General features: G+C 37.4%; 1 protein-coding gene across 1 annotated transcript; it reads left to right on the top strand.

The window, feature by feature from the left end:
- The first annotated feature begins 1,181 nt into the window (after positions 1 to 1,181).
- Positions 1,182 to 2,544, top strand: phlda2 (pleckstrin homology-like domain, family A, member 2). The gene is made up of 2 exons (XM_017485761.3): positions 1,182 to 1,790; positions 2,191 to 2,544. The coding sequence occupies exon 1, from the start codon at positions 1,341 to 1,343 to the stop codon at positions 1,758 to 1,760; it is 420 nt and encodes a 139-aa protein (XP_017341250.1). The 5' UTR covers positions 1,182 to 1,340; the 3' UTR covers positions 1,761 to 1,790; positions 2,191 to 2,544.
- Positions 2,545 to 17,780: the final 15,236 nt, after the last annotated feature.

The raw sequence follows: 17,780 nt of genomic DNA on the forward strand, positions 1-17,780 counted from the left end.
AATATGTGACCACGGGAAAAAATAAAAGTGCCCTATGTGTGAAAAAGTCACATGAAAATAAATGAATTTTATGAAACAATCATATGTGGAAAAATTTAACACACACACACACACTCACTACGTGTGAAAAGTTAACATTAAAGAACATGTCAATTGTTATTATTTTGTCTTAATGGAAACATGTAAATATCTTATGTTGCTTCTGAAGTGCAGTAATAAATGAAAAAATAAGATCTTTAATCAAAATAATAACAATTTACACCAATCATCCTGTTCAGAAGTTTACACGCCCCAGCTCTTAATGTATCGTGTTGCCTTCTTGACCATCAGTGAGTGTTTGCACCTTTTGTAATAGTCATGTACGAGTCCCTCAGTCGTCCTCAGTGTGAAAAGATGGATCTCAAAATCATATAGCCACTGATGGAAAGGGGTCAAATATGCAGAAGATGCTTGAAAAGAAAATTATGTGAAGCACCTGGAGGATTTTTCTGAAGGACAGTGGACAGTTTAATTTCTCGGGACAAACAAGGGACTCATGAACAACTATCACAGAACATAAACACATCATTGATCATCCAGGTAACGACACACAGCATTAAGAATCAAGCGTATGTTCATTGTGTAAATTTGGTTCATTTGTGTAAATTCAGTTATTACTGTATCTTGTGGACTATATGTGAACATCTGTTATGTGATGTGAAATAGTTTATTCAGGGCAGGATTAAATTTTTAAAAATGCAATTTTAATGATCCCTCTTATTGTTTTAATTATTAACATTTTGCAGATTATCCAAGGTGTATGTAAATTTGTGACCTCAACTGTAGATAGATAGATAGATAGAGCGAGAGAGAGAGAGAGAGAGAGAGAGAGAGAGAGAGAGAGAATTTACATGTACATGTGTTCATTTAGCAGACGCTTTTATCCAAAGCGACTTACAAATGAAGAAATACAAGCAAAAAGATAATGTCACACATCTGCTAATAAGGATTAAGATACTGTAGTTGAGCCCTAAAAGAAACGGATTGCAATGTTGTAATGAGGTATTTTAGGGAATAAGTAAAGACTGAAGGTCATCTGAGCCACATTTCCGCCCACGGTCCGCCAATGAATTACTCAAATACCGAGAGCGCACGTGACGTGCAGGAGGCCGGGCAAACCGGCTGCTATAAACACTCCCAGTCTCATTCATTCTCAGTCACAGCCACACCAAGAAGAAGAAGGAGAAGAAGAAAAAGAAGCTCCGAGACACGACAAAGACAGGAGCCTTTATTTTTTTTAAACGTCCATCTTAACGGATTTCAGGATACAAACCTCGCTTTTCGCCATTCCATCACAAAACATGAAAATGACTCCGGTTGAGAGCTCCAAGGTGCTGAAGGAGGGCGAGCTGGAGAAGAGGAGCGACAACCTGCTCCAGTTGTGGAAGAGAAAGACGTGCGTCCTCACCACGGACAGCCTGAACCTTTACGCCGACACGCAGAAGAAAAGCAAAAGCAAAGAGCTCAAGCTGCAGTACATTAAGAAGGTAGACTGCGTGGAGCGCACCGGCAAGTTCGTCTACTTTACCATCGTCACCACGGACGATAAGGAGATCGACTTCCGGTGCTCAGGCGAGGATAACTGCTGGAACGCGGTGATCACCATGGCGCTGATTGATTTCCAGAACAGGAGAGCCATCCAGGACTTTAAAACGAGACAGGACGCTGAAAGCTCCACTTCAGGACAGCAGGAGTCTTTACGCATGGCCCGGGCACCGTGACACACTCACATTCAACACACACACACACCGGTGAGTCTGGCTTTAACACATGGAGACACCCTGAGAGACCCTGGTCGTATATAATACAGCTTTACACCATTACACCACTATATCTCATTCAAAATACTACACTTCTTTATATATATATATATATATATATATATATATATATATATATATATATATATATATATATATATATATATATATATATATATATAAACACAGTAGTTTCTCTGCGTCTTTGGGTACACTTAATTACGACTGTGATCTTTCTAGGCTATAATCTGTCCATCTTATTTAATATTTTAATGTCTTTTCATTTAATCAGTAATTAAAAAACAATAATCGGCATTACAGATAGGCAAATATCCAATAAACCCACTCATTGTGGTCAGGGATTCATTTTCTCTTTTTCTTTCCTTTTAAGGTGATGTAGAGAGATAGATGGAGAAGAAAGCTTGGACCAAAGCGGAGATATTTGCACCACGTCTGAGAAGAAGAGACACCAGAAGAGAGGTGCAATATCTAAGCTGGAGCTCTTCAGAAACTCTGAAATAACTTCAACAGGCCAAACAGACTCTCAAGACTGAATGAATGCTCACACTTTCAAAGTTATGCTCTTCAATATGAGGGATCCTAATGCTCCCTGGATTTCAGTTGTAAATTTGCCTATTTATTTGCTACAAGGAATGTAGTACGCATAAAAGTCATTTGTATGTCTTTAAGTTATTTACATGTCCTGTTTTTAATGTTAATTTAAATAAATTTTCATGAAAATGCAGCAGTTCTTTCAGTGGTGTGTCATTCTGTCAAACATACTCATATCTGGGTTTTTATTCAGTAGGTCAGATTTTTCTTTCAGAGAAATACACAAATAATTACAGTACAATGGTTTTAAAAGCTTAACATTTTTAAATTTATGATGTAAAGAAACTCAGCGTGGAAACATGGAAAGTCCCTTACTCATTCTTGAACAATGTGGCGTCATACTATATGAGATAAGGAACTCAATAGACCTGTTTTATTACATTGCTGTATTGCCCTGTGATGACAGGATGCTGAAATCTTTAAGATTGTGACGCTGGGTGTGAGTGGAACTATGTGGCTTAATAGTCTTTACATTATCAGCGTTTATGAGGGGTTTAATAAGCTTGCACCAATAAAAATGACTAAGTCTCTAGACAATCATCTGTGAATCACCCAAAGTTCAATACAAGCCGCTTCAGTAGCTGATAAAAATAGCAGTAACTGAAATACAGAAAGCTAGAATTTATATTGCCTACTGTCAATTAGTCCAATCACACACACCCACTTCTCCAACCATTCTCATTCAAGTCAAAGTGAGAGCAGGAACAAATTAAGACTTGTAATGTGTTTGTAGAAGGGTTGTATAGTGGAAGAAATGTAACATTAGTATATTAGTGAAATTAATAGTGTATATGGTAAATGTTGGCAGAAAAACTATGACATAAGTTTGTACTCTATATGTCATAAAGTGAGTACATTCTGGGTGGCTCATCTATTAAAATGTTGCCTTTTGTCTCTGATGTATCCTCCATAGCTTTTTGTTATATTTTAAAATATCAAAGAAATTCACTGACTTAAATCAGCACATATGGGGAGGTGATCATGTGTGAGCCGGCTGCAGAACGCTTGTAACTCAGCTCTCTGTGTGTGGTGTTACATTGCTGCCAGGCTTTTGATGCTGGATCAGGCTACACTGCAGATCAAAAGCTATCCTGATCTAAGAAGTAATACCATGCTCTGATCGTTTCCCGAAATATGTCTCACTAATTTGCCCTTCACGTCCAGTTCGTCCTCTAGCCACTTGACCATGAGGTTAGGAGGTTTAGCTTCAAAGTGTGTAACAGCCATGACACTTTAGTCTTTATAGCATCATCACGTGGTTCTGCTTTGATAAGCTTGTGTTTGACAAATGCTAACTAAAATAACCATAAATATGTAAAATACAATACACACTCTCCAAATTTTAATTTACAGTCATTTTCAATTACAAAAGTCATTTTGTATTTGTATTTGTTTTGCACTTTAAAGTCAATATTGGAGCAGACACTGACACATGAACAGGAATTACTATCACTGTATGACTTTCATGTTTACTTTCTGGGCTTGCAGCAAAGGTATTTGGAGAAGTGGCTTGAGAATAAATGACTCCAAGGTCACTCATCTGTGAGAAACAGGAAAGCATCAGTGTTTGTGTGTGTGCTAAAGGTTGGGCCGTGAGCGGAAATGCCTCCCTAAGCCCATATCTAATAGATAAGCCTATCCCACAAGGCTACACTCAGATCCTGGGAGTCATAACTTTATATACCCTTCTGACTCACCACTTTATGTGGATGGGCGATTATTAAAACATCTACTTTTATGAATGACTTTGCTTTCTCTAACATTCAAAAACAAACTTGATTGTCTGAAAGTAGTTTAAAAACAGCACATAATCCGTGTTTGAAATATTTTTCAGTTCTAAACTTTAAGGCTGATCTGAAATCATTTAACAACAATTTTATTCATAAAAAAGTTTGAGATTTCTCACATTGTCCTTAACTGAGGCTTACCTGAGCTAAAAGAAAGACAGACTTTACAATTATAATATTAGGCAACACATCTAATATTAAATGTGTGTTTTTCTTGTTTGTTTATGTTTCTGTGACCTGTTCTTTTGTATAGTAAACAGTGGATGGTTCTGGTTCTGGTTTCTCCACAACTTTATGAGTCATCAAGGGGCTTTTAGGCTCAAGCAAGCCAGACGAACACACTTCCAGACATCGGCAGTGACGTAAAAACAAGCCTGGATCTACTGTTTCCCAAACAAGCCACATCACTACCACCAGGCTACCATCATTCCCATGTGAAGCTTGACCACAAGCAGTAATTAAGACATCCGATTTCATCGGTTCAATAAGCAAAACGTGTTACAGCTATTCAAACTAGTAAACATCCTGTGTGAGTATTTCATTAGTTAGCTCGTATACTTCTTTTGCTGCTGAGGCAGACCACAGCTGCTCTGTCTAGTGGAGAGGAAAAGTCTGCTGGGAGTCTAACTAATGTTCATTCATATTTCGCTTTCAGACAAAGGGGAATTTCAAGGTTTCTAATGCTTGAGAAGATTGGGATTTTTGTGTAAGCTGATTCTAGGTTATTAGAAAATATAGTGTACAAAATTAGGAAACACAGTACTTACTGTAAATCAAAGGAGAAGATCAGGTGATCAAATACCAGTCACACCTCAACACATTCTCTTCTTATTAAAGCACGAAGATGAAATGACAAAAATTTTACTAATGCATGTTTCTTTTGTGGAACAACAAAGGGTAAATGGCGTAAATGCTTTACTCGATATCATGTGACCATATATATGATTACACATTGTGCATAAGCCATTGTGTGATTTATTAATGCATAATTTCTCCCATTTACTGCCAAATGAAGATATTTTGGAATACTTTACTCAGACATGGCCCCCACGCTCGGATGCACACACAGTGAATGCACAAATTTAATAGATTTTCAAGGAACACAATGTTGGAAAGAGGAGACATCTCATGTAGGTCAGTGCCTCCATTTTAGCTGAAATTACCCACTGGAATCCAGTGAATGTGGCATCTCAGACACTGTTCACTAAGCACGAGGAGCACTAAGACTAGTGCTACACCCGATAAAGAAGTAAATGTGGTCTGAAGAATGAAGCCATCTGCAGCTGTCTGTAGAAGTCTTGGAAAGAAGGAGGGAGAGGGAAGAGAGAGAAAGCAAAGAGAAAAGCAGAGCTTATGAATAGTAAGACATATGTTTAGCAGTCTGTGGGTCAATGTTAGCTGACAGACTTGTTCACTGTCTGCTTTGTCTATCCCTGTTCCTGTGTGCTCATCATACAGAGACAGATGGAGAGGTATGGACAGAGACGTGATGAGCATGATGTCATTCGAAAAAGATCTCTACGGTTGATCACTTCGAGGCATTTTGAAACTAGACACCTGAAAAGTGTAATAAAATGTTTTAAAAAAATATACACCCACGGCTGAAATGAAGGATTGACAGATGCATTTATCTGTCATGGAAATGCATGGCTTCATCAGAGAACAGAGCACCAGAGGAAGAAAGAAAATGAAAATAGCTGAGGATGCTTTACACAAATATTTACTTGTGGCTGTGAGGCAAGTATGTAATAGTGCTACACCAAATATTGAGGTATAAATATGGTGTGTACAAAGAAAAACTAATATGGCCACAGATAGAGCCACAAAATCTGAAATAAATGTCTGCAATAACCACCAGCTGGACTAATTTCCAGAGTTTTTAATGAGGAAGAGGTGGGGTTATTGGGCCTCCAAACTCAATTTACTCTCATTTATAGGCTCTTTTTTTTTTTTTTTTTTTTTTACATTTTTCAGATACAATTGTTTCAAATGATAAAGCACTTAAGAAACATGGGGTGAAAAGGAGCAAGTCAACCACTTTCTTTAAGAGGGTTAAAGTCATAATTAGGGGATACCAGATCCCCAAATCCCCCTGTACTATGCACCCTGAAAATCTAAATATACAAGCTTGACAAGATGTCCCATTAATTTCCTGTGGCACAGTATGCTTTGGAACAATAAAACCTTCAAAACTATTACAAATGTATTTGAACTAAGTTTCCTGCTATTTAAAAGCTTCTCATGTTGTGTGTGTGCAGCTGAACAGTCACATGCTGATAGGGTCACATGCTGATATCTTTCACAGGCTGGCTGTGTCTGCGAGAAAAGCCTTCGAGTGGAAAGTCCCCAACAGGAGTTACTGTTGACCTCCTGTCACTTAAGTACAAATCATTCTAACAGCATCCATCTCACAGGCAATTAATTCAGCAAAAACGCATCAGTGTTCCGCCACGTGGGGGGGGTGATGGAAGGAAGTAATTGCTAAATTAGTTAATCATTAAATACAGGCTGATCATTCAAAAAAAATCTGGTCCAGATTGTGGCACATGGTACAGTGATTATAGGATTGCCACTAATACCTCAGGGGAGGAAATGAGCTCGACAAAAGCAATACATGCTCAGAAATCAAGGTTCCAGTCTGGACTTTTCCTTGCTGCTGTGGCGGTACCATTCATTGTGCATCTTTCCTTCCTTTAATTTGTATCTATTACCAGGGAAGGTGCATGTGAAATACAGTAAATCAGTGGTATTTAAGGTCCCATTATGTATAAAGATATATACTCTAGATACAAAAGAGGCACCTCTGATGATACCAGTAACAAGGAAAAGTACGGTTTAGAACCTTTATTTCTGAAAGTGTAGCATTATAGGAAATTCTGCATATTTATTTTACAAAAAAAATTATGAAAATTTACCAAAGTTAAGTTTAGGTTAGGGGGGGTTTGTGTTCATACCGTTTCCTACAACTTACTAAATCCAACTTCATTACTGCCATTTGTTTGAATTCTTTTTTAAAGAACAAGCTCATATCATTTATGTTCTCACACACATACACACTCAGGCATGAAGGAAAGACCCCTCATTTCTTATCCATCTCATTCCTAGCAACACTTTGGCAGTGAAGCTCCTGCACCTGTGCTCTGCTGCAGTATCTTTCCCAGGAAGCTTAAATTTACAAGGTCCCTGTTCAACAGCCGCTGGCCTTAATGATTTTGGAAGCGTAGGTGTAAGGATCCAGTCACTGAGGATGTAGACCATTGTATTGTAGACACAATGGCCAATCCTTTTTTTACTCCGCTACAGTCAAATGATTAAGAGGCAGGGTGCGGAAGTCAGAACCATAACACAGCTACAGTGGATATCCTAATTCATAAAAGTTCAGACATGTCCTATGAAAGGCCATCTGTGTTGGGGCTGTATATATACGACTGTAATTGGGTCAGCAGCGGTATTCAGCACTGCAGATAAGATCACAGGTTATTGTGGACACTGGTACTCCCCTGGTGGCTAGCTTTTTCATAAAAGTGTAACACAATACAACTGTTTGCATGGGAACCATATGCACCAGCTCTTTACAAGCTCATAGAAAGCAAAGAAAATGAGTTCCCTCCTGCATTTTTTTTGAAAGCCCATTTATGCCTTAACTGGGGCTAATGGAGACAAATGCAACCCTTTACATGATTACGGATCACTTGCACAGAGAGCTCTTTCATAGAGGATGACTCTGCCCTATTTTGGTTCTCTTAGGCTTGCTCTAAATCTTTGTTTGCTGGGCCAGAGGTTTTTGTGCATGTCTCATGTGTATATGTGTGTAAGAATGGGTGTGTCACACTATCCTTGAGTTACTGGAGCCATGTTCAAAGGTTGGCCGCTACAGTTTGAGCCCATGTGGAATCCAGAGGGACTGTTAGAGAGATGGACAGACAGCAATGGAGCACAACAGAATAATCCAAACACACTCTTCAAAGCAGGACTGATAGCAACTGAGTGGGTGAAGGTGGGAAAGATTCCACACAGTTCTTCCAAATCTGAACCAATCATTTTAATGAATACAGAGCTGTATTCAAACCTATTGCCTACTCTATACTATTTAGTAAGGATGTAACCAAATACAAAAATGTTATCCGGATTGAACACATAGTGTGTTGTATACAAATACAGATACTAATAGACAGTGTTATATTATTTATTTTTATAGGAAAGCTTCACATTGGGACTATGTATATGCTTTGGAATTGGGATAGCACAGGATGAAACAAAAAGTCACATAACTGCAATGTTTTTACTTATACAGAGCATGAAATGCATGACTGTGAAGCACGCTGGCAGGTTTGCCAGGTTTCAGCAAAAAGTTCCATGCCAACTACAATTCAAAACCCACACAAAAAGACCTAGCCCAGAAAGTTCAGGCATTAGACAAGGCAGATGGATTTTTGCATGGAAAACAAGTTAACAATGTTCCATGTAGCCCATGCAGACCACACACTATGCATAGGACATAAAAAAAACCCCAAAACAAATAATCTCCAAAAATAATCTTATTTATTTATTATTATTATTATTATTATTATTATTATTATTATTATTATTATATTAATTTGTACACTAATTGCACACGTTTTTCTACATTTTATAATGAAATGCAATTTTGACTCACTGCAGCACAGTAAGTACATCTCTGTAGTAAGTACAGCTTTGTAGTAGAGTCAGTTTTTTCTGGACTATAACAAACCCAAAAAATAAAGTAAGTGTGATCAAATATCATTAAACATGTGTTTTGCTGTAAGTTATAAACAACTTATTTCTCTGATTTGGGGAAATACATCATTGCAATGAAACATAGTTGGCTTGCTTATATTCAGCCATAGTAGACAGAAGATAGAAAGCCTGAAAGTTGCATGTGGTTGGGGACTTGAATAAAATTATGTTCTACAAATTGATATTCGTTGTTATAATTTGTGAACAAAAATGACTTCTTCCTTCAGCAGCTCTTTTTTTTTCAGTGTTTTGCAATTTGTTTAGGGCATAGTGGTAGGGTCCATATTTAAAATAAATTTAAAAAAAAATAATAATAATAATAAAAGCTCACTTACAGTTTAAATACAGATAGAGATACAGATATTTTGAGCACTATTAATACAATTTTTATTTTATTTAGTACATAGTATTAACTACAATATAGTACGTGTACATGTTTATATATGCAGATGTGCATAAATGTATTAATAAGTATGCATGACTGTGAATGGCAGGAAATGCATTCGGGAACTTCACATATAAGCCGGATAATACAGGCACAGTGTGGCCTGCTTTAGTCCATTTCCAGCTAAACGATGACACAATGAATGCTGTGTAACCACAATCAAGTCATTACACAGCTTAAACTTGTATAAAAGCGGAAAGAATCCCAGTTATTGTTGCAATTATGGGTGGGTACCTTTATGCACAGTGATTCAGTTAGATTTTTATTTACTGTCACAATGTAAAAATAAAACAATATTTTATTCATCTTGATACTCCTGGTCTTGACTTGATTTCTATAGAAGACATTATGCATCATTTTCATTTATCATAAAGTATGAGATATTTCATTACAAAGGTTTATTACAGGCAACGTATATTATTTAAAAAATTACATATGTGTAATATAAGACTATGTATTTAAGATAATTTCCCTATTCCAAGTTACAGTTAACTTCATAAGTACCTGCAGTCTTCAAGAGAATGGGCAAAAATGAGCAAAAGTGGATGAGATCTAAAATTTTTCACTCAAACTACAGAAATGTAGTTATTAAATAATAAACCTTTCAACAAAAATAATTTTCATAAGAACATTCATTCATCTTAAATAAGTTCTTAAGTAAATTCTATTTCATAACGCTAGAGCTGACTGTATAGTGTTACCTTTATTATACAATACATATAAGGCAATGACATTTGCTATTACAATTTTCTCTTTCTGAAGGGACCTAGAGATTAGTCAGATTGTTCAGATTGCAGTTAAAATGCAAAACTGTGCTAGGCAGTGGTGGCCTGAGTACAGAGAACCACTCTATGGTGAACATCCTTTTCCTAGAATGCTTTCTCAGTGCACACACTTAAAATTCTCTCCATGTGCCAAGATCTGGTGTCTAAACCGCTGTCAGAGATACAGCGTTCAGGATCAGTCTATTCTTTCTCATTGCCCCTATTTTTTGTTCCACTCAGATATCTACTGTAATTCCACATGCAGCGAATATCCCCCCTCCCCTCTCTCTCTCATTCAGCTCATACAAACAGTCATACATGTGCACACAGACACACATGTATATTTATATACATCCATGTCACCAGAAGACCTCTCAGCTGTGCTGCCATTCCAAAGGAAGGTCTCATTTATCAGGCCCACGACAGCTGGTCATGACAGCAACTGCTGGCAGACGCAACATGGGTGGAGAGCAGAGAAAAAGACAGGAAGAGAAATCTAGCTTAAAGGAAATTGTGTTTCATGAAGTGAAAATTTCAGACTGATTTTTTCTGATGGCAGGGTAAAGTCCAGCAAATTGACTAGGATTAAAAAATGCGGTCAAATCAGGTTTTTTTTGGTGAATCCAAGCATATACTGACCCAAATATCACATTTAGCCTGGTTTTTCTTTTCATTTTTTATCTTTTGAGTACACTGAATATATGAAGAAACATTAGATTTTATTAGCACAACATTAAATTCAACAAGTTTACTCAAGTTACTGTTACAACCTCAAACTTGATTATTTTCCTATAACAGCATGTTCCAATGATTACAATATTTTTTTTTACATTAATTTAAGAATATCATACTTTTTAAAACCATTTATAGTTACAATTAATGTTGTAGAACATCCACAAAACAAGCGATTTCCTGTTATCCCTTATGTTTTTAAAAGCAATAACCAGTTGCTCCTTCACCAGCCTCTTGTTTTTGTCCTCATGAAAATAATAGGTATAAAATGCAGCTTCTCATGTTAGAGAAAGTCCTCAGTAAAGATTTAAACCATGATGGAAAATTTGTTGAGACTGGAGACTCCTTCCATTAATGTTAAATAAATGTACCGACCATATCAACAATGACATGTTTTTCTTTGTTGAAGAATTTATTTTTACTCATTTATTATTAAGATTAGAATATAACAATTATCAACAAATTCCGACCCACTGTGATATAACACTGATTACATTAAATGGACAGCAATAATCTAATTATTGACCTTATTCTGAATAAGACAATATTCTGATTAAGGTGTTTACATGAGTTGATTTTAGAATATTCCTTTCATGTTCCCATTTTACATGTTATAGAACATAGATTGATTAACAGCACATGTTATTACGTCCCCACTCCACCCCATCCGACGTTCCTCCCAGAATTTCACGCATCAACGTACAGTTCGTCTTCGTTATGGTACCGTATACAGTTTTGGGTGTTTCATATTTTATTTTACGAAAGCTTCAAGTGCAGATAATTATTTGTCATGCTATACGTGCAAATAGCCGACTACTTGAAGCAGTGGGCTGCGTCCGAAACCACGCATTTACCGACTGTATAGCAGCCGAAATACATGTATCTTGCCTTCTATATAGCAGGTGTACGTGTCCTATCGCAAATTGCAGTGAAAACTCCCACACGACGTTAATAGTGTGATTAAGGTGTGTACATGTCTATAATGCACTTCGATAATGCGACTAAAATACTCCACATGTCTTAATTCGATTTGTGTTTACTTCGAGTATGACTTTAGTCGGATTAAGGTCATCAGAAATCGCTGTTTACATGATAGTTTCTTAATCAGAGTATCGTCTTAATCGGGTTAATATCAGATTATTGTTGTCCATGTAAACGTACTGACTGTGTGGTGTCGAGTATTGAGCTGGACATCACATGGAGCCGGATGTTTTCCAATTCTTGCTTGTCATACTTTTTAACAAAGATCACAGTGCTGATAGCTGGCCTGAACACACAAAATAAATATCTGATTGAACAATTCACACTGCTAACTAAACCTATGTGATGAAAATAAAATCTCTGTGCATTTCCAGAATGTCCATTATAAAACATACAGTGAAATAGAGTTTCCAGGTTGAAACCAGGACAGATGTGTCATGTTTCTGTTTAAGCCCTAGGTGTGGGCTGTGGCTGTGTATATGTGTGTGTGTCTGGGTAGTGTTCGTGCCTCTCCGTGTATAAAGAAGTGTGCTCTATAACAAGACCTGACAAGCACACCACAGCTCTAGTCACGCTTGGCCTTGCAGCTCGCACACACTGCCATTGAGACGGGTCAGAGCAGTGTGCCGAGTGTGGGCGGACACACAGACGAGTGCAGAGTGTAGATGTGTGAGCCGCTGCTGTGTTTTGGCCCCTCTTTCACCCCGAGGGCTGCTTTCAAGTGAGCTGACAGACTCTGCCAACTCTGGAGCCAGTCTCACTCATTACAGGAGACGTGTGTCAGATTTGAGATGAGGAAGTGAGACAGCACAGATGCAGGTGTTATAGCAAACCAAACAGACACACTTCACTATGACTTTATCACACAGAGGAGGACATATAAACCAAGTAACACATGCAAACCCAAGCAGTAAAGTGCAGCTGTAATTAGAACACTTCGTCATGCAAGTGGCTCTCTTTACAGACTGCTCATGGGGTTGTTAAGGACCAAGTTAGTCTTGATTAACACTTTATCCTCTGAGACACTGTATATTACAGAGACAAGTGTAATTCCTTAATACTTAATACTTGATAACATTAATAACTGGTGTAGATTTCATTTCAACTTTATGAATGACACAGTGCTCCTGAACCATAAATAACCATGAATAAAGTTTTATCCTAAATATTAATAAGCTTACATTTACTTAGAATATATTACAAAAAGAATGTACTGGTGACTCAATATCCTGACACCACCAAACTGCCAAAATAAATAAAAATGATGTTTTATAACTATTTATAATTATAAGGTGGCATGGTTTTAATAACAGTAATCATTGTAATGTCATAATTGACATAATTTTATTAACATTAAATTAAAGATGTCACTTATGACATTACCATGTCATAACTAATTTGCAACTAATTAGGTTAATGGACAACAGGTCAGTAAGATGATTGGGTATAAAAAGAGTGTCTTAGAGAGGCAGAGTCCCTCAGAAGTAAAGATGGGATAGAATCAGGATAGAAGCAGATGTTGCTGTAAAACCTGTATATACCTTTCCGCATTGATGGTGCCTTTCCAGATGTGCAAGCCGACCATTCCGTAGGCACTGATGCACCCCATACCATCAAAGATGTAGGCTTTTGAACTTAGCACTAAAAAGCCGGATGGTCCCTCTGCTCTTTAGTCCTCTTTAGTTTAGAGGACTCAGCATCCATGGTTTCCAAAAAGAATTTAAAATTTCGATTCATCTGACCACAGAACAGTTTTCCACTTTACCTCAGTCCATTTTAAATGAGCTTTGGCCCAGAGAAGACGGCTGCGTTTCTGGATCATGTTCACATATGGCTTCTTCTTCGCATGATAGAGATTTAACCAGCATTTGTGGATGGCACGGTGAACTGTGTTCACAGACAATGAGTTCTGGAGGTGTTTCTGAGCCCATGCAGTGATTTCCATTACAGAATCATGCCTGTTTTTAATGCAGTGCCGCCTGAGGGCCCGAAGATCACGGACGTGCAATATTGATTTTCACCTTTGTCCTTTGCGCACAGAGATTTCTCCAGATTCTCTAAAGCGTTTGATGATATTATGTACTGTAGATGATGAGATATTCATTGTCTTTGCAATTTTACACTGAGGAACATTATTCTGAAATTGTTCCACAAATTGTAGACGCAGTTTTTTGCAGATTGGTGAACCTCTGCCCATCTTTACTTCTGAGAGACTCTGCCTCTCTAAAATACTCTTTTTATACCACATCGTGTTACTGACCTGTTACCAATTAACCTCCAGCTGTTTCTTATTAGTAATACTTCCTTTTCCAGCCTTTTGTTACCACTGACCCAACATTATTGTGTTGATGTGTTGCGGCCATCAAATTCAATATTACCTTATTTTTTCATTAAAATGGCACATTTCCTCAGTTTAAACATTTGATATGTGTTCTATGTTCTATTGTGAATAACATATGGGTTCATGAGATTTGCAAATCATAGCATTCTGATTTTATTGAGATTTTACTCAGTGTTTACATGTTTGTCTTTTGTTAGCCAGCTAACGCTGATGAGTGATGTATATTTACCTCCTCAAATTAGTGAACTGTATAGTCAGTGTATATTAGTCAATCTAATATATGTTGATGTGTGTTGATTGAGCTAATGCTGATACACTGAGTATAACTTACAAGTAACATTTACAAGTAAATAAGTGCTACATTATCAATGATAATTTAAGCAGCCATGTTAATTTGACATCATGTGCTTGGGGTTAAGGAGACTTTACCGACTTTCTAAGTAGGAATTCCGAATTGTCTGTGTTTTTTCCTAGTTGGGGTTAGAAATTCGGAGTTACGCGTTCTAATTTAATGCAAAATTTGTTTTCCTGAGTCTTGATTCCACTCAAGGTTTCTTCTGCAGGTCGTCTCAGAGTTTATCTTGACAATATCATCTATGGCTTGTTTATTATGGATCTAAATCTAAATCCGGATTTCTTTAAAATGACTTTGTGAGAATGTCTATGTGCTGTATAAATAAAATTGAATGGAAATACACCGGTTACCTTCATGAACTGCAGTGGGATTAAGCAATATAATTTGAATGCCATCATGTTTACGAAACAATTTTTAATACAGATTATTTACACATCAGGGAAGGCGAAATTCAGTTAAAGCTTTTGAGTCAAAATCTCAAAGTCTCATGAGTTCAAGTCCAAGCAAATCTAAGTCCACAATTTGAATACTGTAGAACATTAGGACAAACAATGCCACTGTAAGGAAAATGAACATTATTTATTATCACATTAAATTGCATGGCTGCTCGCTCCAGTCAAGGTTTAGACTGACTGTAACCAAGCCAGCACCTAGCAAATGTGACTGCTATTATACACAGTACATTAATTCTTCTGTCTCTGTAGACATGCTGAAAGTGTAATGAGTGAGTAGGACTGAAACAGTGGCTCTTGTTTGCTGTGAGAGAGAGAGAGAGAGAGAGAGAGAGAGAGTGTGTGTGTACTTGTATGAGAGAGAGAACTCTGGTCTAGTCCTGCATGTCTAGGCATGTCTCTCTCACGTCTCTCAGAGCGGTGCTTAAAAAGACTTCAGAATAGCTGTAATTACTGGGCAAACATCCGCACAAGGAACCAAACCCTGTTCATTCTGACACACCTCAGTCTGCTCTCAATGGCTTACAGATAATAAGAGGTGAAGGTGATGACACGCAACTCACTTCCTCAAAGAAAGCCTAACATAAGGGTTAAACAGCAAGGGTTCCAGAGAGTACAGCAAGCATTCCTGACTAAGCAACATTTAAATTTACCCACATGAAAAATGTTAGAATTTACTACAGTAAACTGTAGTAGATTGTGGTATACTGTAGTATATTATAGTCTTCACTACACTTTGTTAACGTATGCTACAGCATACAGTAGAAATGACTATAGTGAATTCATAAACTGTTTTAAATATTGGAGTTACTACGTATAGAATACTACTGGATATTACATTGTGTTCTAGTGTTCATTATAATGTACTACAAAGATTTACAACATTAACCTGTGCTGTGAAGGTTGTCACACGTATTGTAGTACCGTATAGTACAGTAGAATATTTACTACAGTAATATAGTATCTATTACAGTAACAGTAAAGTAGAATTATCACAATAAATTATGCCATATCACTGCAATATACTACAGTTAGGTTCTAAATCACTATAGTATTTACTACAGAAATTCTACTACATTTTCTATAGTAAAATAAAAAATTTTCACGTGGATAGCTTCTAAATTTGAGAAAACAAAAAAAAAGGCAAAATGAACCAGAAGAAAACTAAAGAAAAGACACACATCCTTACATACTTGTCCTTAAAAAGAAGCCACATGTGAATAATCACCTGATTCAAGTACAATTTACACATGGTTTTTACACACTTCCCATGTAGTGAATGCGATTTCTCATGATTTGCGCTGATGTATTATTAACATTCGAGTTTCTGACATTAACTATTGTTTTTAACATATGATCACACACTGTTCATACTGTATTTTGGCAGGTTTTGAAGTTATTTTTCATCCACTTTGTGGTAGAATCTCAGTGTCTGTGTTTTCACCGTTCATAATGGTGTTCGTAAACACTTTGATACCTTTTCATACCTTTCTCTGGACCTGTAGACGGGACAGTGTTTTCTGCTGTTGGTCTTGGTTTCCTCACTCTTCCCATTGATTTTACTGCTTGGAAGTTGAAGTGTTGACTCCTCTTTTAAATAAGTAACAAAGTAAACATGTTCACTGTCTTAAATCATTAGATGTTAGACATCAAATAAATTCGCTGGAGCGTATCAGCAAGGATGTGAACTTTTGAGCCTGCCAATAAAATACTTGCTGGCTTAGGATCAGTTAATTTAATATTTAGACAATACTGTAATGGGTGTTCATTTACACACAGGCACCAAGAGGGATAAAAAAAAAAATGCACTCAGCTTTAGTCTTACTTTTAAAATATACTGGCATGTGACCATGTAATATTTTATGGATCCTTTTCATAAAATAACACGGGTGTAAACGCAAAACATGTCCCACCATTCAAAAAACAACAACAACAACAACAATACAGTAAACATTTTGATTTCCAGTATATTTCACTGAGCTGAAGTCATCCTCTCTCCAAGAGTGAGTCAACATATCCTGCTAACTTCTATTTAATGTCAGGCTGCATAGCAACACTGAAAAAGTTCCCAAACTCTGGAAATGTATGAGAGCAGGAAAACAAAAGTCCTGTTCAGCCATGAAGGCTGGAGTCGTGTTGGAGAAATATGGAGGAAGCATATCAGTGTATGCACATTAGTGTGGCAGCATAGCGCATCAGAGAACAGGCTTAACCCCTGACCCTTACGCATGGAACCCAGCCTAAGGGCATGACATCACCCGAACACCCACAGATGAGCTTCTGGTCTACCGGACACTCAGCAGTGCAGGGTGCACTTCCCCACACACAAAGGAAGCACCTACAGTGTGAGTCAATGAATGAATGTTAACTTACATCTGTTCATACATGAATAATGCCTTCAGGTTATCTATAAGCTTTAATTACATAAGAACAGCTATGAATTATGGATTCCAAACATAAAACTTGTACCATATATACAGTAGGTCCATACATTTCACAAACAAAAAATAGTGGTGCACGTGATTCCCTGAATAAAAAAAAAGCACACAGAGCAGTGGGAGGGAGGAATTCTTTTGTGTGACGTCCAAGCACACATGTGGCCTAATTTGGCCCTGAGGTTCCACAGCACTTCCGGCAGCCCCCGCAAGCGTCCAAAAAACAAAGCACCAGTGTGTGCGCGCCCACAGTCAGACATGGACGCTGTAGGCCTGGGCTTATTGCCACTGTGGCTCTGGAAAGAAGGAGGATCAAAAC

This window comes from Ictalurus punctatus, chromosome 14 (assembly GCF_001660625.3).
Source record: "Ictalurus punctatus breed USDA103 chromosome 14, Coco_2.0, whole genome shotgun sequence".
NCBI lineage: Eukaryota > Metazoa > Chordata > Actinopteri > Siluriformes > Ictaluridae > Ictalurus > Ictalurus punctatus.

Excerpts from the sequence above, each read along its gene's own strand:
- phlda2 (XM_017485761.3), top strand. The coding sequence starts at position 1,341 with ATGAAAATGACTCCGGTTGAGAGCTCCAAGGTGCTGAAGGAGGGCGAG.